This window comes from Ornithorhynchus anatinus, chromosome 4, assembly GCF_004115215.2.
Source record: "Ornithorhynchus anatinus isolate Pmale09 chromosome 4, mOrnAna1.pri.v4, whole genome shotgun sequence".
NCBI lineage: Eukaryota > Metazoa > Chordata > Mammalia > Monotremata > Ornithorhynchidae > Ornithorhynchus > Ornithorhynchus anatinus.
Window position 1 is genome coordinate 14,997,484 of NC_041731.1, and position 22,779 is coordinate 15,020,262.

Consider the following 22,779-nt stretch of genomic DNA (forward strand, 5'->3'; position numbering starts at 1 on the left):
ACAGCAAAGGACCATCAGTATATGCACTTCGCAAGGAGGAGACTGTTGATTTAAATTACCCTTGCATAGATGGTTCAACTTTATCAGATGTGAAATATTCAGATTATGGATTGTGAAATTTTGATAGAAATATTCACGGTGCAGGAGCTCCCCCTATGGCTCTCAAGACTACATCGGAAAAAAACAACGTAAAAGAGAAGCTAAGCCTTTTTTCCGCTGGGGTAGTCTTCCTCTCAAGCTGGTTTCAAATCAGTTTTGACGAATGATTCCAGTTTCCTGGAAGAAAAGAAGAAGACTGCAGACAATACAGGACTGTTTTATTACATTCTCCGGCGATCTCGTGAGAAATTGATAAGAGATGGCTTTAATCAACTCTAATCTCCTAGTACACCCTAACTGGCGAGAGCCCATCGTAGTTGATTCTGTATTTGTTAGACACTTATAAAAGCTCACACAGAATAAAATGAAATGCACTGAGGAAATTTTACCAAAGGTGGGGTTAGGAGCTTGCAAACCGGGGGGTCTGGAGAAAGCAGGTGACCTGAGCCCCAGAATTAGGTCAATTTGGCTCAAATCCCAACCAATGTAACAACCAGCCTCAGGATGAGTTTTAATGACCCTCTGGTCCCCTGAGCTTTTCTGCAGCATGGCAGTTGGCCGACAGCACGATAGCCACTGTTTCTGCTGCTTCTTAAAATCGGCCGGATCAACCCAAATGAGGCCTGAGATTCATTTCTAGGTGCCCCCAATTAGCATTAACCTGACCTACTTATGGTTCAGTGGTTCTTCATTCTCTGTGGGCTGGTCTGGGTTTTTTTTTTAATCAGATTTGTTAAGCGCTTACTATGTTCCAGGCACTCTACTGAGGACTGTGGTAGATACAAGCTAATCAGGTTGTACACAGTCCAAGTCCCACATGGGGCTCACAGTCTTAATCTCCATTTTACAGATGAGAGAATTGAGGCCCAGAGAAGCAAAGTGACTTGCCCGAGGTCACACAGCAGACACGTGGCAAATCTGGGATTAGAACCGAGATCCTTTTGACTCCCAGGCCCGTACCCTATGCACTAGGCCAGACTGGTACTCGGTGGCAAAGAAGGGCATGGACGGAGTCTGGTCAAGAGGCCCCAGATTTCCAGTTCCATAAAGAATTGTGACTAAATACGGAATGGGGGTGTGAATAGCTGGGGCTAGTTCTTCCATTCACTGTTAGAAATCAGAAGTGTTAATGATGAAGCCTCCTAGAGATTTCTGTAGTGCTCAGAGAACTAGGAAAAATGAGAAGAGTGGTTTATGTAAGTAAAAGTGCTCCCAAATTCATCATCATTAATCAATTGTGATTCCTCTCTGTGAATTGGAGACTGGAAATCGATCAAAGTGAGAAGTGGATTTTGTTAACGTTGAACACAGATCCTGCCTTGGGGCTGGTGAAAGTTTGGTTGGGAGGCATCCAAATAAAGTAGAATAGAGCAAAACATAGAAGCAAAAGAGGGCATAAATAAAAATAGCATAGAGAACTGATGGGAATTGGGCTGCTTTGGGGTGGTAGAATCAGGAAAACTTCCTGTAAACAGGTGCTACATGTGGAGGGGAGGGCAAGCTACATTATACCGAGGATAATTTGAATACAGGATTAAATGCAGAAAATGTTTTTATGTCTGTTTCCCTCAGCGTATGAGGAGAACCGTTTTGTCAGGAATCATGGCTCTGCTTCTGTTGCTCCTTACCAAGTTCTTCGTGCTCTTCCCCCAGTGGGGTGGGTGTCTTGTTACTATTAGAAAGGTCTGTTTTATGGGCACCCATAATAGTAAGCATGCCTGGATGAAGTGGAAAGTGTGGGTCCAGTGGTAGGAAAGGTTGGATTAGGCCGTAAGCTTGTTGTGGGCAGGGAACATGTCCACCAACTCTGTATTGGGCTCTCCCAAGTGCTTAGTACAGTGCTCTGCACACAGCAAGCGCTCAGTAAATGCCACTGATTGATTAGAAGAGTTCTGCGATGCCCTGCGTAGGAGTTTATACTGGACCCCTTGGGCAACAAACAGGGCATGCAGAATATGATCTGATTGGCTAGATGGGTGCCTAGGTGACCTATAGTAATAATAATAATAATAGTAATGATATTTGTTAAGCGCTCACTAAAGCCGAGCCCTGTTCTAAGCGCTATCCTTACTGGAGTATAGATCTTTTTGAGTCTTGCACTTCATGAGCCCTACGGGGGACATTGGATGTGGTATTTATTGAGCATTTGCTGTGCGCAGAGCATTGTACTGGTTGGAAGGGGGAAGAGCCTGAAGATGAAGGAAACCTTCAACACTCTCCCATTTACACTCCCACTCCGGAAGAACTGTCAGTGTTGGCTTTGGGACGGAAGAACATCCAGGATACGTTATCTGCTCATAGAGTTATTGGGGTTTAAAAATGCTCTATCAAAAAAAAAAAAGCACATGTCAAATAATGTAGTCTTAGCTGGTTTTAGGGCTCTCCCCACTCTAGGTAGCTGCGGGGTAGGGAGGGGGCAGTGGTTTCATTTTGGCCTCATTTTGTCTCCCTACGTAGCTGTTGTGAAGGTCTCTCTGTCTCTCTATGAATCTAGTTGTGTGGGGCTAGCCATCAGTGGGAGAATCTGAGTATGTATGGCAAAGTCCGCAGGTTTTAGTGGTTGTGTCTGTAGATCACCGCCCGTCTGACTCGTACTGGACCCAGAGGCCGCTATGAAACAAGGCAGACAGCTCCAAGGCCAGAGCCATCCGTCTTGTTGGATTGTTGCCTCTCGGACTAGTGGGACTCCCCTGGAAATAATAATGGCATTTGTTAAGCGCTTACTATGGGCAGAGCACTGTTCTAAGCGCTGGGATAGATACAGGGTAATCGGGTTGTCCCACATGAGGCTCACAGTTAATCCCCATTTTCCAGATGAGGTAACTGAGGCACAGAGAAGTGAAGTGACTTGCCCACAGTCACACAGCTGACAAGTGGTAGAGCCGGAATTCGAACCCATGACCTCTGACTCCCAAGCCCATGCTCTTTCCACTGAGCCACGCTGCTTCTGGATGGGCCACTTAACTGATGCCGAAAGCCAGAGGGGGTAGCCTAGGGGGCCTAAAAGGAGATTCATTTGAAGACATCTGATGTAGCACAAATATTGCCATTAACATTGACCATGGTAGGACTTTCTTGTAATTTTAATTTATTTAATGAGGCTCATGATAGGGGGAGTTTCACGATCGTGAGGATGATGATAGGTTGATTTCTTTGAGAGAAATCAACAACCTGTTCAGGATTTCTGATATTTTAATGCAGGGCAAAAAGGCTTAATGTTCTCAGCCCTTCAGTCCTTCCTCAAAAAAACCCTGCAAAGTGTTACCTTGCCAAATTGTTTTTCCTTTGCTACAGAGGATATGAAAGACAATTCCTTCAAATTGTTTATTTGACTGGTATGCACTTTGGGGAATACAGTCTAATGAAAATTTTGAAGTATCTTTTGAAATTTAAAATGTTCCTTTTTTTCCTACAAAGGACAAGGTGAAGTTGGAAATTGTTTTAGTTCAAGAGGTAATATGTAATGTGTTGTGCTGAAAGAAGGAAGCTGAGATGGTATTCTTTAACAGCGAATTGACCGATAAACTAAAGAGATGGATTTTTAATTTAATTTCTTTCAATTGGCTAATTTAGTTTCTTAATACAGTAGAACCTGGTTAAACCAACATTCGTTTATTCAAAATAGTGTGAAATTCAAAACAGCTGATGTTTTCCCCAGACAATTACATGCTCTGTTGTTACTTAATTATCAGATAATCTGAACCCAGTTAATTTGATCTGTTTTCTCTGGTTCCTTAGCATTTAAATAAATACAATTTTACAATAGACTAGACCGAATATTAAGAACTAATTATTCCTCTATGTTTCAAATGTTGGTTTACTCTCATTTTGGGTTTCAGGAGAATATTTTTTACAAGGTTGTTTTATTTCAGTCATGAAATTTTAGGGGATCACTGTGGTAGCATAGCTCCTGCTCTCAAGGAGTGTACACTTTACTAGGAGAGATTTACTAGGAGGAAGGAGAAAATGGATATAAAATGGATTTTACAGTTGAGGAAACTGAAGCACAGACAAGTTAGGTGACTTACCCAAGTTAGGGCTTAAATAGTAGAGTGTGCAGGATGTAAGAGATGTGCTTTCATGCTGTACAAGGTTGGTGGTTCACAAGTGCTCAGAGGCTGCTGAGTGGCAGTTGGCGGGGAAGTAAGGTGGGGAAATAGGATATTAATAATAATAATGTTGGTATTTGTTAAGCGCTTACTATGTGCAGAGCACTGTTCTAAGCGCTGGGGGAGATACAGGGTAATCAGGTTGTCCCACGTGAGGCTCACAGTTAATGCCCATTTTACAGATGAGGTAACTGAGGCCCAGAGAAGTGAAGTGACTTGCCCACAGTCACACAGCTGACAAGTGGCAGAGCCGGGAGTCGAACCCATGACCTCTGACTCCAAAGCCCAGGCTCTTTCCACTGAACCACGCTGCTTCCCGCTGCTTAAGTAAAAGCAATGTGGCCTAGTCGATATAGTATGGGCCAGGAAGTCAGAAGGACCTGGGTTCTAATCTCAGCTCTGCCACTTGTCTGCTGTGTGGCCTTGGGGAAGTCACTTAACTTCCCTGTGTCTCAGTTACCTCAACTAAATAATAGGTATTAAGATTGTGAGCCCCCTGTGGGACTGGGACTGTGCCCAACCTGATTAACTTGTATCTACCCTAGTGCTTAGAACAGTGCTTGGTGCATAGTAAGCATTTAAGTACCATTATTAATACTAATTATTATCATTAAATGGGGAAGGCCTCCTAGAGGAGATTTAATTTCAGGTGAGTTTTGAAGATGTGGAGATCTGTGGTCCGGCAGACTCAAAGCAGAAGGAAGGTCGGCAGGGACAAGGGCTTGGGCAAAGAGTTAACGATGGATCCTAGAGATATTTGGAAGGAAAAAGCACAGAAGTTGGCCATTAAATTGAATATTCCAGTTGCAACACAGAGGCATTGAGGATAACGTCATGGTTGGTCCAGTTGCAAGACGGCGGCGTTGAGGATAATGTCATGTTTTCAGGCTTCAGCAACGAGGAGGATGATAGGATTGTCAACGGTGATGGGAAAATTAGGTAGAGGAAACAATATGGAAGGGAAGATCCGTAGTTGGAGGGTGGGAGTCTGAGGAAGAGCCAGTGATAGAGGCTGAGAAGGAGCACCAGAGAAGTCAGAGGATTCTGATACTTGGGAAAATTAGAAATGGTTCAGCCAGTTCTGCCAGTGTACAGATTTGCACTCCGTGCTTTGACTAGAGTGTGACAGCGGAATTAGTGAACGTTCATCCACGTTGAATATACTGAGTGCTAACAAGCTAGTTTTCTTTAACATGAGGGAGCTTGCAAAATCAGAGGCCCCTCATTTTGGGGAGAAAGAGATGTACTAAGGAGTGTAGCTAAGAAATCTCACTTTTGAAGTAAACGCCTTTAAATGCTTATGTGAGGAAGGAAGTAACTCTAAGTTGTCATTCATCTTAGCACAGAGTAAGCACTTGAGGGCTGTAATTGTTATTCTTCATTATTATTCGATGTGTTGTTTAAAATCTCACTGCTAATAGTGTCATCTTTGAACCCGATGGGCAGTTTTATATTCTTATGTTGTATGGGATAACTGCTAATTGAGAAGCAGCGCGGCTCAGTGGAAAGAGCCCGGGCTTGGGAGTCAGAGGTCATAGGTTCGAATGCCGCCTCTGCCACTTGTCAGCTGTGTGACTGTGGGGAAGTCACTTCACTTCTCTGTGCCTCAGGTACCTCATCTGGAAAATGGGGATTAACTGTAAGCCTCACGTGGGGCAAGCTGATTACTTTGTATCTACCCCAGTGCTTAGAGCAGTGCTCTGCACTTAGTAAGCGCTTAACAAGTACCAACATTATTATTAATAGTTTTTTGTGTGCTGATGGAAATGGAATAATTTATTGTATAGAAAGTGTCAAACAGGTGTGTTCATGATTTTGTTATATTTCACTTCCATCAGCATTAGATTTTTTCGCAGTGGCCTTCAGTGCTGTTTAATTATTTTTTATTTCGTATTTTGACAGTTGAATATCAAGGACCGATGAATAGTGCTGATGCAGAACGGGGATTGCTCAAAATAACAGGATCAACAGTCTTCCCAGGTATGAAAAAAATGAAATAATTCTCAGGGAGTAGTGTGACCTGATTTGTACAGTAAAGTCTTTGCACTGTCTTCGAGCATTCCTTTCTCCCATACTCCTTCTACAACATTCTGCACACTGTAGACACTTATAATATGCTATTGATTGATTGAATTAAACTCCCTAACTCCTTAGATATGATGAGAAGCTGTGAAAATGCAGTTCCAGCCAAGAATGCTTATCCACCCCCACACCTTCTGACCACTGACTCAAGTCCCCTCTTTAATGTCCCTGTCATTTGCCCACACAGAGAGAGTGAAATTGAGGGTCTGAACTATTTTCTTTGTCTACCACTTGACTCTAGCAGCCTTAAATGAAAGTAATTGAGATGCACCAAAGGCGCAAATGTGGAGTTAGAGCTCCTCCTGAGCTGAAAATCAGCGGCCTGCAATGATCTGTCCTTTCCTGCCCCTATCTGCTGTGACCTGCTCTGCCCTGGCCAGCTCTTCTGTGACCTGCCCTGCCCACACAGGAAATGCTTTCTCTCAGACAGATGTGAAATCATCTCAGTTAGGCGGAAAAAAAAATCAGAGAGGCAGGGATTCACTTGATGGTTTCTCCATCCCTGCGGGTTCCGTTGGCATTTAAATCGTACAGGAGCGGGTCAGTCACCAGGGGAGTTGAGGCTGGCAGCACGTGCCCCCGGGAGCCCCAATTTAGATCATGTCCGGGGACTTTTCGGGAATTAACCCTCCACATCCACCTGCCAGAGACTCACCTTGGGCTGGACCAAGCATACCCACCGCTTGCAAAACTAGAAATTGCTTCAGTCAATCAATCAATCTGTCATATTGAGCCCTTCCTATGTGCAGAGGGACTGTACTAAGCCCACAAGGAGTGTATGTCTAGAGGAGTAAACAGACAATATAAATAAAAAAATTATGGATGAGTACATAAGTGCTGTGGGGTGAATAAATGGTAAAAATCCAAGTGTCAGGGCAACATAGAAGAGAGTGGGAAAAGAGGAAATAAAGGCTTAGTCAGGGAAGACCTCTTGGAGGAGAGGGCCATGTAATCTTGGGGTTCTTTCCCCCAACACTCAACTGGGAACTGTCCTCTCCCCCTCCCTTCAGGCTCGCATTTCCTCCTGCCTCCAGGATATCTCCACCTGGATGTCGGCCCGCCACCTAAAACAACCTGAGCAAGACTGAGCTCCTCATCTTCCCTCCCAAACCCAGTCCTCTGCCAGACTTCCCTATCACCATGGATGGCATGACCATCCTTCCCGTCTCTCGGGCCTGCGATCTCGGTGTCATCCTTGACTCGTCTCTCTCATTCACCCCACACATCCTATCCGTTACCGAGACCTGCCGGTTTCACCTTTACAGTATCGCCAAGATCCGCCCTTTCCTCTCCACCCAAATGGCTACCTTACTGCTACGCGCTCTCGTTATATCCCGGCTAGACTACTGTGTCAGCCTTCTCTCTGACCTCCCTTCCTCCTCTCTCTCCCTGCTCCAGTCTATTCTTCACTGCGCTGCCCGGCTCATCTTCCTGCAGAAACGATCTGGGCCTGTCACTCCCCTTCTTAAACCCCTCCAGTGGTTACCTATCAACCTTCACTCCAAACAAAAACTCCTCACTCTAGGCTTCGAGGCTCTACATCACCTTGCCCCTTCCTACCTCTCTTCCCTTCTCTCTTTCTACCGCCCACCCCGCACGCTCTGCTCCTCCGTTGCCCACCTCCTCACCGTCCCTCGGTCTCGCCTATCCCGCCGCCGACCCCCGGCCACGTCCTCCCGCGGTCCCGGAACGCCCTCCCTCCTCACCTCCGCCAAACTGATTCTCTTCCCCTCTTCAAAACCCTACTTAAAACTCACCTCCTCCAAGAGGCCTTCCCAGACTGAGCTCCTCTTCTCCCTCTACTCCCTCTACCACCCCCCCTTCACCTCTCCGCAGCTTAACCCTCTTTTCCCCCCATTTCCCTCTGCTCCTCCCCCTCTCCCTTCCCATCCCCTCAGCACTGTACTCGTCTGCTCAACTGTATATATTTTCTTTACCCTATTTATTTTGTTAATGAATTGTACATCGCCTTGATTCTATTTAGTTGCCATTGTTTTTACGAGATGTTCTTCCCCTTGACTCTATTTATTGCCATTGTTCTTGTCTGTCCGTCTCCCCCGATTAGACTGTAAGCCCGTCAAACGGCAGGGACTGTCTCTTCTGTTGCTGACTTGTTCATTCCAAGCTCTTAGTACAGTGCTCTGCACATAGTAAGCGCTCAATAAATACTATTGAATGAATGAATGAATGAAAGTGTTTAGTGACCCCAAGATGACTGTCACACAGTAAACACTCAAATATGATTGATTAGTGAGCATGGTATTCCTGGCAGACCCTATTTTTTGTTTGTTGTTTGGTTTTTTTCTCCTCACATCCTTCCTCATAGCATCCAGCGTTTTGTTAGCCCTTTCAGCTGCTGTTGCACAAAGGGACAATAACTTTAGGGAACGCTTGGCAATTGTTCCAAGATTCCTAGTTTGGATCCCTTTTCCAGTTCTTTTTGGTTGATAGTGGTAATCATACTTACTTGGGAATTCTAATGGTGGAACCAAAGGAAAAACAGTTTTCAAAATTCCCCTCATGCGCTCTGTCATCAATAACTGATTTCATCCATATCATGGAAATAAGAAACATCTTTTCCCTTTTATTTTTGGTAAGAACTGTAATAAGTAGACCCAGAATTCATTTTTCCTCATGATCATAATGAAAACATTAATGGGTAGGTAATCGCTAGTATTTGCATAATGCAGAGGAGTAGTATTCCTTAGGGAAGGTTATTCATAATTTAACATGCTGTACTTTCAGTCAAAGTTTATGTCCAGCTGGATCACTCCAGTCCTCGTATTCTGTGTATTACGAATCGGCTGAGAAACGCAGAGCTAATTGACCCACTGTTCCTGTGGCATGGACCCAAAGGGGACGTTGTTTCAGGTAGGATTGTCTTTTTATAGTTGCAATAAACTCAATTTGTCCATAAGTGCGATCGGCCTAAGAATGCAAATTCCCCGTGCTTCATCAATTAATCCTTTTTTCAATTACTTAAACTGTTTAGCACCTACTTTTGTAATACACTTTCTTTGGTGAGGTTGGATGACGTTTTCAAGAAAACCCAAAGAGAAAATTATCAACAAAATATGCCAGTAGGTTTCTAGGGCAGGTTTTATAAGGGTCTGAGTTACTGAATGTTTAGACGATTCCAGAGTTGTCAGGATATCGTGCAGTTCCATGCAGTGGCAAAGCAGAATTCACCAAAGGCACCTTTATTTAACACAGTCTAAAAAACAAAGTTTCCCAGGCAAACAAAATTCTACCCAGTCAGGCAAGATTTTTACCCAAAGATTATGTTTTAAACTCTGACACACTTTTCCCTAGTACCTGAAACCACTTGGAGACCACTGTAACTGCCTTCTAAGCTTTTTGTTTTTCAGGTTAATCAGTAATTCTTGAGGGCCACAAGTAGGTGATTGGGTTGTTGGGACGAGGGGAGAAAGGGAAGGGGAAAAAGCTGTGTGTGATTAACAACCAACATCTTTATCCAAAACACTTTTCCTTTCCATAGTGCCTTTCATTTTCAGATTTCAAAAAGTAGCCAAACATAATTGTCAACTCACTTGGCAAGTTAGGAATTCAAATCAGCCTTTCAAAGAAAACAATAGATCAGCCATCTTTCAATTGATCTAAAATGCAGTATGTTGGGGACAGGATCTGATCTGATCTTGCTTCATTCTGTCAGCTTTGGTTTCTGTTGCAGTGGTGTGGGGGTTTGGTCATCGCTCCTGTCCCTTTTTACAGGTGTACACACAAGTTTAAAAGTAAAATGACTAGGTTTGAAATTGCAGATTATTGTATCCATTAATGGTATCTCTTCCTGGACATCTCCACCCCTCAGTATTGCTTAATTCAAATGCAAAAATGGGCAGGTATTTTTCGTTATCGCTTTCTCCCACTGCTTAGTTTACTTTTCTGCTTCTTCCTCTTGTACTCCAGTTAACTCCTTGCTCATTCCCCGTGGTTCTCCTCTCTCTGCTATTTGCACACGGTTGTTACTTTCTTTTCCTGCCAGCCTCCTTGCTCCCTACCTACAGCTTGGCCTACCAAGTCTTTTTAACTTGGTATTTCTGCTCATTCTCTCTCTCTGACGTGCTGTTTCCAGAGTTCTTACTCTGCTCTGTCTTACTGACCCTTAAACGTTTCTTGGTTTTTTCCCCTGCTCTTACTTTCCTTTTTCCTGGATTCCAGCAGTTCTTTCCTCAGAGCTAGAGAACATTTAGTAAAATGTCACCTTATTTGTCTGTCCTGCAAACTCTTCAATATTGTAGAACTTTAACCTCTTTCACTTCCCAGCTTGGGAAAGGGATTGCACCCATTTCTCTGCTTTCTCCCCCCAATCCTCACTTCACCTACACCACTCTTTCCAGTTGTCATTTTTAATTTTTCCCTCAGTTCAAAGAAGAGGCAATGTAGATTGTACCTACTCTCCCTTAGTATTGAGGAATCATAGCATAACAGTTTTTATTTTAAAATGACAGAAATGTACACTGCCCAAGATTTATTCCAGAGAGATCCTAATGTTAGGAGTCTTGACTTTGGTTTTACTTGAGAAACGATTAATGAAATAACATCATTTTCAGTTGAAAATTAAAGTTGAAGAATTCACTTTGGGTTAACTCGATTTTCTAATACTGCTTGGTTAATACTTTGATTAGTAAATCATATTCTAATCATTTGAAGAGAATTAACAAAAAATGTGGGTACAGTTACACAGAACGAATGGATATGAGACAGACCTGGGTGAGGGTTGTATGTTCATTTGAATTGATAGCATCCAAACTATCATCTCATCTGTAAAGTGATGAGCTGTTTGATATTTGTATCAAACATGACAGATGGTTTATTTCAATTATTTCTCTTCATCACTGAAGTGCGTTTAAGTTTTATTCTAGTTTTTTTTTTTTTACTTTGCAGAAAATTAATCATTGTACTTTTAAAAAAAAACACACTAAATTAACAGAATTGTTTCTGTGTTCAGGCTTGCCACAAATCCAGATTGGTGGGTTGTCCTCCTAGTGACCTGTTGGCAGAAGCATCCAGTCATCTTTTCCTGCCCTCTGGGGAAGAATTTCTTTTTATCATTCAGTTCGCCTGTTTTTTTATTTTTTATGTTGTTTTTTTTTCACCCGCTCTGTTGGCATTGTGAAGCTCTGCCTGAGGATAAAAATTTCTACATATCTGTAAGTTTATTTGATTATTTTCTGTGGAGAAAACGAGAGACAAAAACAGCATGTGGAAAGATGTTCTGCAACAAAAAAATTGATTACAAATGTTTGTCTCTTGGGACCCAAGCCCATCTCATATTTTATACAGTTGCAGAAACTAATAATGCTGAACAATTTAATTGGAAATTTCCATATTTTTATATTGACTTTAAAATGGCACAAGCCCCAAAAGATTTGCTATACCAGATCAGACCACATTTTCTAAATAAAGGCCAGTATCACAAAAAGGCAAAATAATATCATAATGTGATTCTACAGTTGCACTGTGTTCTTCAAAGGGTAATGATTTTATTTAAGATAATGACAATGATAAACTTAGCGGTATGGGCAGGGAATGTGTCTGCTAATTCTGTTGTATTGTACTCTCCCAAGCCCTTAGTACAGTGCTCTGCACTTAGAAAGCGCTCAATAAATACCATTGATTTGTTGATCATGGTGTGTAACTCCAATTCTTCATCCCTGGTAAAAATAGGATGTGAATACTACAAATAAAATTTCATTTTTTCTGAGAAACCTGAAAGTCCTCTCCATCTCAGTGTTATATGTCATCAACCTATCATTAAGGTCGTGAGTCCTCCCACAAAAGTATGATTATCTGATGTAGATAGCCTATGTACGATTCAGTTGAATCTTAGAGTCTAATGGCCAGTTAAATCTTGTAATTGTAATCTTGTAATTGTAAGCTCACTGTGGGCAGGGAATGTGTCTGTTGTCATATTGTACTCTCCCAAGCGCTTAGTACAGTACTCTGTGTACAGTAAGTGCTCAATAAATATGATAGAATGAATAAGAGGGAATGATCCTCTTTAAAAACTTACTGAGAACTTTTCTTCTAATTAAGCTAGTGAGAACCGTATAACATAGCTGTTTGGAATTGAAATGTTACAATGATACAATTCATATTACTAATGCTTAGATAATTTCAACTGAAGTTTATTTGAGACAAGAACTTCTTTTCATGCAACTATTAAAAAAATAATTCTGGTGTCTAAAAGAAAAGTAAGAGCCATGCCTCATTCAGCCTATTTAGATTCTCTGGCAAATATGTTTGGCTTGTGCATTCTCTAGACACTTTATCAGTTAAGTACTTAGTACTGTACAGTGTAATTCTAAATTTTATCACAAGAACAAAGACAAAACTTTTAAATGCTGTGAAGAAAGAGGAAAAGTCAAGTTAAACAATATTTAAACAATCCATGTAAAAGTGTATTAGGAAGAACAATATAATAAGGTAAAGATAAAAAAGTTTACCCCTCTCTCCAGTCCATTGGTTCTGTATATGAAGACTTGATTCAGTACTGGAGTTTTTCATAATTTCAATAAGAAATTTTCAAGTCAATAATTTTGCTTTAGAGTCTGTTCTTGCTAGATTGGTGAAAAGTAGAGAAGCAGTGTTGCTTAGTGGAAAGACCACAGGCCTGGGAGTCAGGGGACCTGGATTCCAATCCTGACTCTGCCATTTACTTGCAATGTGACCTTGGGCAAGTCACTTCACTTCTCTGTGCCTCAGTTTCCCTCATCTGCAAAATGGGAAATCAATACTTGTTCTCCCTCGGATTGAAAATGTGATCAAATTGTCAGTGGCTGTTTGGTGGGATGCCTTTTCCTGTAGATTTACATGTTACCAATTGAGATGCATTCCAGAACCCCTGGAAAAAACAATATAAAATTACTTTACACTGTGTAACGCCCACTATGACTAAATTATTTAATTTCTGTTAAATTAATTCAAGGAGCCCTACACATGATCACAGTTCTTTGCAGGAGGCTGAAAGTTGGTTCTGCTGGCTCTGGTAATGTTTTTTTTTTTAACTCTAGCAAAGTATTTGTCCACATTAGTTTGCAAGGCAACTTCCTTTCCTTAGGAAAGTACCACATAGCTGGCTAATTCATTCTAAGCCCTTTGCCGTACTTTTGAACTCCTCTGTCTCTTAAGGTCATCTTCCATCATTTTGAAAAAATTCATCTGCTTTTCTTGAAGGTGGATGCAAGATTTTATGATCCCCCAATTTTGGCCAGTGGCAGAGGGACCATTAGTTAGTTTTTGTCTCTTTGGCAGTTGGCCATGATCCATTGGATGGTCATAGATCGACAAGGCCCTCAGTGACAAAGGTGTTTCCCCCTGCCCCAATAAGATCCAGTCAGCCCTTGAATATCTGCATCATTCACTTCTAAATTTAGTTGCCCTTGTAGTTCAATGCTGGGGAGAAGCAATGTGGCCTAGTGGCAAGAGCACGGGCTTGGGAGTCAGAGGTCGTGGGTTCTAATCCCAGCTCCCCCACTTGTCCACTGTGTGACCTTGGGCAAGTCACTTAACTTGTCTATGCCTCAGTTACCTCATCTTTAAAATGGGGATTTAGACTGTGAGCCCCACTTGGAACAACCTGATTACCTTGTATCTACCCCAGCACTTAGAACGGTGCTTTGCACGTAGTAAGTGCTTAATAGATACCATTATTATTATTATTGACATTGTGTTAGGCTCTTTTGAAAATTCATCACAAACTTTGAGGAGAACTTCTTCCAAGAGGTATTCGGTGTTAAATGCCTCATCTCAGATGACAGCGGGGAGAAGTCAGGGCAGGGTTTACTTACCTGTATCACTCAGCTGCAACTTCGGGGTGGTTGGGTTTTGATGTGTACCAAGACAGCAAACGTTAGCGATTGTAATCCCGGACTGGTGGCTGTTTTCATGGCAGTATTGTAGCCCGGTGTAAGCTATCAAACAATACTGGCTGAATCTCCTGATGGTAGGCATCGTGGAATAGTTGTTACCAGGGTAAGGTAGTGAACGAAACAGTAAAATGCCTCTGATTAATCCCTCAGTCATATGTGTTCCGTGGAGGCTGTAACTTCCTGTAGACCTGCCTTTGTGTTTACTTTTATTTGGATCAAAGATTAGATTCTCTTTTCCTGGATGTTGGAACAGGGTGGGCACAAGATTCTTCTAAATGCATCCCATTCTTTTCTCGTCTCCTCTTCTCCTTACTTTAAAAATATGTGCATGCAATACAGAATTGTGAGCCTCTTTTCTAAAACAGATACAAATTTAGAAGGAAATGATAATTACAAAATAATGCAAATTAACATTGTGGAGCAGTGTGGCCTAAGTGAAAGAGCATAGGCCTTGGAGTCAGAGGACCTGGGTTCTAATCCCGGCTCCACCACTTGCCTGCTATGTGAACTTGGGCAAGTCACTTAACTTCTCTGTGCCTCAGTTACCTCATCTGGAAAATGGGGCCTAAGACTGTGAGTCCCATGTGGAACAGGGAATGTGTCCAACCTGATTATCTTGTATGTGTCTGGCATGTAGAGCTTAAGGAATACCACAATTATTATTATTTTTGTTAGTATTTGCTTCAGTTCATCATTTGTCAAATGGGTATTAAATACCTGTTTACCTCCTACTTAGATTATGGACCCCATGTGGGACAGGGATTGTGCCTGGCTTGATTAACATATCTACCCCAATGCTTAGTGCAGTGCTTGGCACATAAGCGCTTCACAAATAAGACAGTTATTGTTATTCCTCTTCCCATCAAGATGAAATTGGTTCCACTAATTTCCTACTGTCTTCCACTACACCACAGATCGCACTCTTTGTTCCTCAAGCTAACCTACTCCCTTTGTCTCATTCTTGCCTCCAATTCCTTACTTAGACCCTTCTCCCTGCCAATCTTCAGCTCTCCCCCCTCTTCATACCCTGCTGAAGTCCCTGCTCTTCCAGGCAGGCTTTTCAGATTAATCCTTCTTCTCTGAAAATGCCCTCCCAACTACCCTTTAAACACTTTCATGCCATCCCAGTATTTATGCACTCATGGTCGCCGTTATATTGCACTTTTGTACTGACTTGAGTAACATGGCCAGGTGGAAAGAGCACTGGCCTGGAAGTCAGAGGACTGGGTTTTAATCCTAACTTTGGCCGCTTGCCTGCTGTGTGACTTTGGGCAGGACACTTTGAATCAATGCCTCAATTTCCTCAGACATAAAATGGGGATTCATTAGCTGTTCTCCCTCCTGCTAAGACTGTAAGCCCCATGTGGGACAGGGTCTGCATCAAAAATGATGAACTATTATCGACCCTGGCTCTTAGAGCAATGTGTGATACCATAATTATTATTATCATTATTATTATTACTGACTTACTCTACTATTTAAACACTTTCTTCTCCATATAGCCATTATTCCATTGTCCTGTTCCACCTTTATTTTGTGGTGTTCCTAGTCCTACACTAGCTTGTAAATTCCTTGAAAATAGGAGTCATATTTTCTATCGTATGCTCCCAAGAGCCAAGTACATCGGTATGCATCCATGGATGCCCAGTAATTACTACTGATTGATTAATCGGCTAAATATTTTACGTGTCATTTCACTTAGTATTGAAGTACCAGATTCTGGTCCGCAGGTGGATTATTGATCTGATCTGGTGTGGTGATTCTAAAATTGCTAACATGGCTGTGTGTTTTAAAATGTCCAGCCATTGTAGCTCTTCTTGGTCATGACTTCATTTGTGTGCATAAACCTGAACCCAGTGGCTCTTACAAAGATGACTACATTTTTTGCAACATTTGATTGGCAGGGTCAGTGAGTAGCTTCACTTTGCCATTTTGAAGATATGTAGAAAATTCAGAGAGGCAAAAATGGATTTGTGTGCGGATCTGAATCCACAGATCTTGTGTGTGTGAACTTCACGGCTAAATCCTCTGATTGGATGCCTTTGCCGACAGGTCATCTGGAGGACAACCAATCAGTCTGGATTAGTGACAGCCCACAAACATGGAGGTAAGAAATTACCTTTCCTTCATAATAGAACTAAAAGATCATACAGCTTCTCACTACACATATTTAAAGATATATATCTCAATCAGTGGTATTTATCCAGTGCTTACTGCATGCAGAGCACTGTACTGAGTGCTTGGGGGAGTACAATGTAACAGAGTTGGTAGACACATTCCTTGGCCACAAGGAGCTTGCATACAAAATCTTCTGGGAGTCTAACGACTCCCAGCTTCTGAGCAGTGCTTAGGTGGCTGATGCCCCTGGGTGATTGGGAGAGTTGGACCCTCTGCATGGCCTGAAAAAGTCTAAAATGGCAGCCCAACCTCAGTGCCCAAGATCCAGGGGGAGCCAGAGCCACCACCAAGAATATATCAGGGTTTGGACTGCAATAGGACACTGACATCACCTTTGAATTTTACAGGCTAGCATGCACACATACTCTCTCTCTCTCGCTACCTCTTGCTCTCTCTCACTCTTTCTTCCTCCCCCCTTCTCCCTCTCTTTCTCTCTAATATTTTATGTGTCTATCTGTGGGTTAAAGAAAGTGAGTCAGGAAGATTGTGGTGAGGGGGGACTCAGATGGAGGCAGGGCAAAAAAGAGAGAAGCCCTGAGGAGGAAGGGAAGGGAGACTTGTAGAAGAAGCAGAAGATGCTTGGGAGGTGGGATTGGACATAAGGATAAAAGAGAGGGGAAGGGGAATCTGAAGAGGAGGGGTCAAGGAAACAATAAGGGTGAGAAAGTCATAAAAAGACGACAGAGAGAGTGTCGGTGGGAGGGGAGGAAGAGAAGAACTGGAAGGGGAAAAAAATACAGGGCGGAAAATAAGAGGTATGGAGACCAGAGGAGATAAACTCAAGAGAAGAGGGTGAAATAGCACTGGGAGAGGAACAGAAGAGAAAAGCATCATTAAAGTGGGACAACAGTGAGGGACAGAAAGAGAGGAATAGGGGAAAGAATGAGTAGAAGGATCCATAAAAACTGAGGGAGCAAAAAGAGAATAGATTAAATTAGGAGGATGTATAAAACACATTTGAATTCAGTTAGTTCTTGAATCAAATTATCTTCCCTGGGCTGGTGGCATGAATAAGTTGTAGAAGTGAACAAAGAAGACATGGCAGATACAGAACCACAGATCTATGGCCCAAATATTATCCCGGACACTAAAAGGTGACTGTCCAACATGTCCTAGCCATGGACAAGCACATGAACTGCACATACAACTTGGTTTTGATGGTTTAATTTGGACATATGCTTTTTCATTTATATGGTCCAACTTTCATTTTGAGGACTTCTAGTCAGTGTCATTTTTAGAGGATGTTAAAGTGGCTAAGGGAAAGTCATCCTAGGCAGTCAGGCTATATTTGTGTGTGTGTGTGTTTTGAGAGAGAGAGAGCTCAATTTTTTACATTTTTTGAGATTAACTCTTATACTGAATTTGTTTATATTCGATGAGCCCCTTTTGGGGGCACCAGTTTTATACTGCCTCTATTAAATTTGGCTTAGTGGAAATTTTTTCACTTCTACTTCTGATGATTGCTTTTTAAAATTGGTAAGAATGGCTGAAAAACTAAAGAGACGTTCAGGGAGTGTGAGGTGTACTGGCAATTGGCAGAGCACTGGAGGTTCTTGAGCAGTGGAGGAGACATGAACTGAATGCTTTTAGCGATAGATGCAGTAGTCAAGTTGGGAAAGGATAAGTGCTTAGATCAATATGGAAGCAGTTTGAATGGAGAGGAAAGGTCAGATTTTAGCCAAGTTGTGAAGGTAGAACCAACAGGATTGGTCACAGTGAATATGTGGGTGGAGAAATGAGCCAAGGACAACGCCAAGGCTTGTGAGGTTGGAAGGATAGTGGTGATATCTACAATGATGGGAAACACCAGGGAGGACAGTGTGGGTGGGAAGATAAGGAATTCAGTTTTGGACATGAACTCTTCTCTGAGTGGAAAAAATAGTGAGGCAGCAGGCCATGTGAATGAAGAAAAGCCCATGTTTGTTTCCCTCAAAATTCCAAATTTAGATTTTTTTAATTGGCTCAACATGAACCGTTCTCTTCTATTCAAGTAATAAAGGCAATTGGCCAGCTGTTAATTCTTGCAGAATATTTCATTGAATTTTGCAGTAGCTGTTTATTTGGGTTACATAAAAATCAAGTTGAAATTCAAGTAATGAAGATTGAAATCTTATTTCTTTATCAGGAAACAACAGTGTAAAAGTCACCCCAACAGGAACCCTTTCATTCAAAGACTTCAAAGAGCCTATGAGTGGAGTTTACACATGTTCCCTTGAATATAAACCTACAGCAGAGCAATCTGAAAAAACCCTTCTACTCAAATATATTATTTTCGGTAAGACTTTCCCTTATTTTGTACTTACAATTTGTACTATTTCTGCTTTTAAAATACGTTTTGGATTAAAATGTGAGATCAGCTGTTGTCGTCCATTAAGTTTCCACTATATCAATCATTGGTATTCATTGAGCACTTACTATGTGCAAAGCACTGTACTAAGCACAAAAGTACTTAGTATTTAGAACTTAACTCCCCAGATTTCACTCAGTACTTAGTACTAAGTACTAAGAATACAAGGCAACTGAACTAGCGGACACGTTCTCTGCCCGAAATAAGCTTACAGTCTAGTGGGGGAGACAGACATTAATATAAATGAATAATTTATAATGTGTAACTCAAAGATATGTATGTAAGTGCTGTGGGATTCGGTGGAGCATATATCAGATGCCCCAAAATCATCGGTCCAAATGTATAGACGATGCTGAAATGAGAGGAAGCTGGGGAAAATAGGACTTAATAATAATAATTACGGTATTTGTTAAGTGCTTACTCTGTGCCAAACACTGTTCTAAGTTCTGGGGTAAATACAAGTTAATCAGATTGTCCCACGTGGGGCTCACAGTCTCAAGCCCCAGTTTATAGATGAGGTAACTGAGGCACCCAGAAGTGACTTGCCCAAGGTCACACAACAGACAAGTGGTGAAACTGGGTTTAGAACTCACCACCTCTGATTCCCAAGCCCGTGCTATTGCCACTAGGCCATGCTGCTTCCATGCTGCTCCATGCTGCTTCCACAGACTTAACTGTGGAAGATTTCTTGGAGGAGATAAGACCTTACAAAAGCTCTGAAGATTATAGTTATGGAAGAGTTTTAATTCCTAAAGGCCGTATTCTTTGTAAGAAGAACATAGGCATATACTAGTAATTTCAAGTCTTTTAATGACGAGAAAGAGCAAAGCCAGCGGTTAGACTCCAAACCCCTGATTTCATAAAATTCATCAGACATCCCTAAGGAATCTGTAGGAAATTTAGAATTGTAAAAAGTACATTTATTCATGATGAAAATTTGACTTTTACTTCTTATGTGGGCAAGTGAATCTTACTTGGGCTTTCTTTATCTTGCAGCCTATGCTGAACCAAATTTTTACTACCAATTCTCAGCCCGATATCATTCAGCACCCTGCAACAGTATCTACAATGTTTCCTTTGAGAAGAAACTGCTTCAGATTTTAAGCAAGTTGGTTGCTGACCTGTCTTGTGAGATCGCTCTACTGAAATCAGACTGTCATCATGTTAAAATGCAGAGAGCTGGTCTTCAAAATGAATTGTTCTTTACATTTTCAGGTAAATATCCATCTTTTCCAAGTCCAGCTTAGTGTTCAAAAGAATCGTTTAAAAGAATTTGTTGCGACTGAAGTCCTGAATAGATTTTTGATTTTTTTAAAAATTTTAATACACTTCAGGTATATTTTATGGCACCGTGAGCATGTGTATATAGTCTTGTAAAAATAATGAAAAGGTGAATTTAGGAATCAAAAGCATCTTTTCACAGTTCCGTAGTGCCTAGTTAGCATGCTCTGGAAAGGAAACATCTTCTGGGGAGCCTGAGGCTTTTTACCGCACTCCAGCAAAAATAATCGTACAAATTGTGGAATCTAGGCTGGTGGGAGGTTGGGCAAACAGTAGGAGAGTAGCCTATTTTCGTAATCTCTTCTAACAAGGCTGGTGTCCATCGATCATGGAAAGAGCATGGCTTAGCAGATAGAGCATGGGCCTGGGAGTCAGAAGGTCATGGTTGAAATCCTGGCTCCACCACTTGTCTGTTCTGTGACCTCGGACAGGCCACTTCACATCTTTGTGCCTCAGTTACCCCATCTGTAAAATTGGGCTAGAGACGGACTGTGTCCAACCCGAGTTGCCTTTATCCATCCTAGCACTTAGTACAGTGCTTGGCACATAGTAAGCATTTAACAAATACCATCATTATTATTATTGTTCTTAGAGTAATCAATCAATCATCAATCAATGGTATGCACTGAGCTCTTACTATGTTCAGAGCACTGTACTAAGCATAGGAGAGTCCAGTATAACAGAATTGGCAGACACATTCCTTGCCTGTAATTAGCTTACAGTCTAGAGAGGGAGGCAGTCAATATGAATGCATAAACAATTTTTAAATATATAATTATATATACTATATATAATTTTAAGATATGTACATTAGTGCTATAGGGTTCGGAGATGGGCTTAAGCTTTAGAATGGGAAGAAGGTGATCCAGACTGATTGGGGAGATGTAAAGAGCAGCATGCCTTCAAGAAGCATGATGCAATTCTGTGCTCTTGCTATGCTGCACCTTGCGTAGGTCAAAGCAGAAACCAGATAGATACCCTAGAGGATTAGGTTCACCCCTAATCTCTGGCTCCCCAGATTTCTTTTTTCTTGTCACTGATAAGGCTCAAAAACCATCAACTATTAAGGAAAGTGAAAGGGGAGATTGCAATTTCACATACTGGTGAAGTGACACTGGGCGGATTCAGACACCAGATCCGGGTTTGTTTGAAATTGTACTCCTTTTTTTTTCTATACCCCCATCCTTATGAGCCAGAAGGGCTTTGAGCTTTTTAGCTTTCAAGGACAGGAATCATCAGAAGCATCATGAGAAGCAGCATGGCTCAATGGAAAGAGCCTGGGCTTCGGAGTCAGAGGTCATGGGTTCGACTCCCGGCTCTGCCACTTGTCAGCTGTGTGACTGTGGGCAAGTCTCTTAACTTCTCTGTGCCTCAGTTTCCTCATCTGTAAAATGGGGATTAACTGTGAGCCTCACGTGGGACAACCTGATGACCCTGTATCTCCCCCAGCGCTTAGAACAGTGCTCTGCACGTAGTAAGCACTTAACAAATACCAACATTATTATTATTATTATTATCAGGGCATTAATGTTCTCAGATCTTATGAACCTGAACCTCACCCTGGGGCTGGATCTTGTTCCCCAAGTCATCTGTGCAAGCCTGTCTTCCAATTCACTCCTCTCCTCTCTGTTATAATAATAATAATAGTAATTGTGATATTTGTTAAGCACTTACTACATGCCAGGCACTGTACTAAGCGTTGGGGTGGATACAAGCAAATTGGGTTTGGCACAGCCCCTGCCCCATGTGCCCCAGAGTCTCAATCTCCACTTTTTGTTCTGTCTCTGTATCAGCTGATGACTTAGGATCCGGGATGAGAGGATCTCGGCAAACAGGATTGCTGTGTGCTAGGTTCATCAAATCATAGGAACCTAAGAGAGTGCTATATGAGGCCAGATTAGTGGATCTTCTAGTAAAAACCTTCCTTCCAAGAACAACTTTCTTACATAATGGGTTCCCATACACTTAGCATCACTGTCCCCTTTCCCAAAGTAGAACCTTGCCTACCTCATCAGTTAGCAGAGACAAGATTAGTTAGAAAAATACTCCCCACCAGGAGCACCAGAGTGGAGGAAGTATTCTGTGGGGGTCAACCAGACCTGGGGGTCGATGGAGCAGAACTGATAATGTGGGCAGGAAATGGAGTTTGTTAGAGAGGGAGGAGTTTAGGGTGTGAATCTGTGCATCGAGAGAGGGGATGTTGGGTAGGAAATCCAAGTAGGACATGATGACCTGGAAGAAGTGAAAGGGTTCAATGATCGGAGGTGTCTTTAGGAAGAGAGGAGAGTTCTGCAGGAACTGAGATGAGGGAGAGAAGACGGGTTAGAAAGTTGTGGTCAGAATGGTAATTGAGTTGGCCAGGTTAGGGGTGGTACAATGACTAGAGTTGCTGAGTTGCAGTGGATGTCCAGGTTGGTGAATAAGTGATGTGGGATGTAACAGGAGGTGTGCAGCATTGAGGAGCGAGAGGAAATGGGCGATTGATTTTGTTACTGGGAACATTCATGTTGATATTAAAAGTCCCCAAAGATAGGTGTTGGAGAGCAGAAAGAGAAAGAAAGTGAGAAAGCCATCAATATTGCTCAGAAAATCGGAGGTTGGGTCAGAGGGGCAGAAGTTGACTGCAACAAGTAGTTGAGGTGGGTGATAGGGGCAAATGACTTGGACCTCAAAGGAATAAGGATGATGGATGGAGGATTGGGAGGTTGAGAGAGCCTCATTGGAGGTCAAGAAGCACGCTAACACCTCCCTCTTTCTTTGGGAGCAAATGGATCTCAGCCCTACTGTGTTG

The 22,779-nt window shown here is 42.1% G+C and overlaps 1 protein-coding gene across 2 annotated transcripts in view; it reads left to right on the plus strand.

Moving 5' to 3' along the window:
* LOC100074827 (zona pellucida binding protein) overlaps positions 1 to 22,779 on the plus strand; it is a 36,081-nt gene that overhangs the window by 1,565 nt on the left and 11,737 nt on the right. Inside the window, exons 1-5 of one of the 2 annotated variants that reach the window (XM_029062239.1) lie at positions 9,075 to 9,161; positions 11,260 to 11,461; positions 16,235 to 16,289; positions 18,486 to 18,635; positions 19,704 to 19,922. In XM_029062239.1, the coding sequence (XP_028918072.1) occupies positions 11,390 to 11,461; positions 16,235 to 16,289; positions 18,486 to 18,635; positions 19,704 to 19,922 (496 nt within the window). In that variant the 5' untranslated portion in view covers positions 9,075 to 9,161; positions 11,260 to 11,389. Of the gene's footprint in view, positions 1 to 6,110; positions 6,189 to 9,035; positions 9,162 to 11,259; positions 11,462 to 16,234; positions 16,290 to 18,485; positions 18,636 to 19,703; positions 19,923 to 22,779 lie in introns of those variants that run through there. The other variant, XM_029062238.2, reaches the window with a different exon arrangement.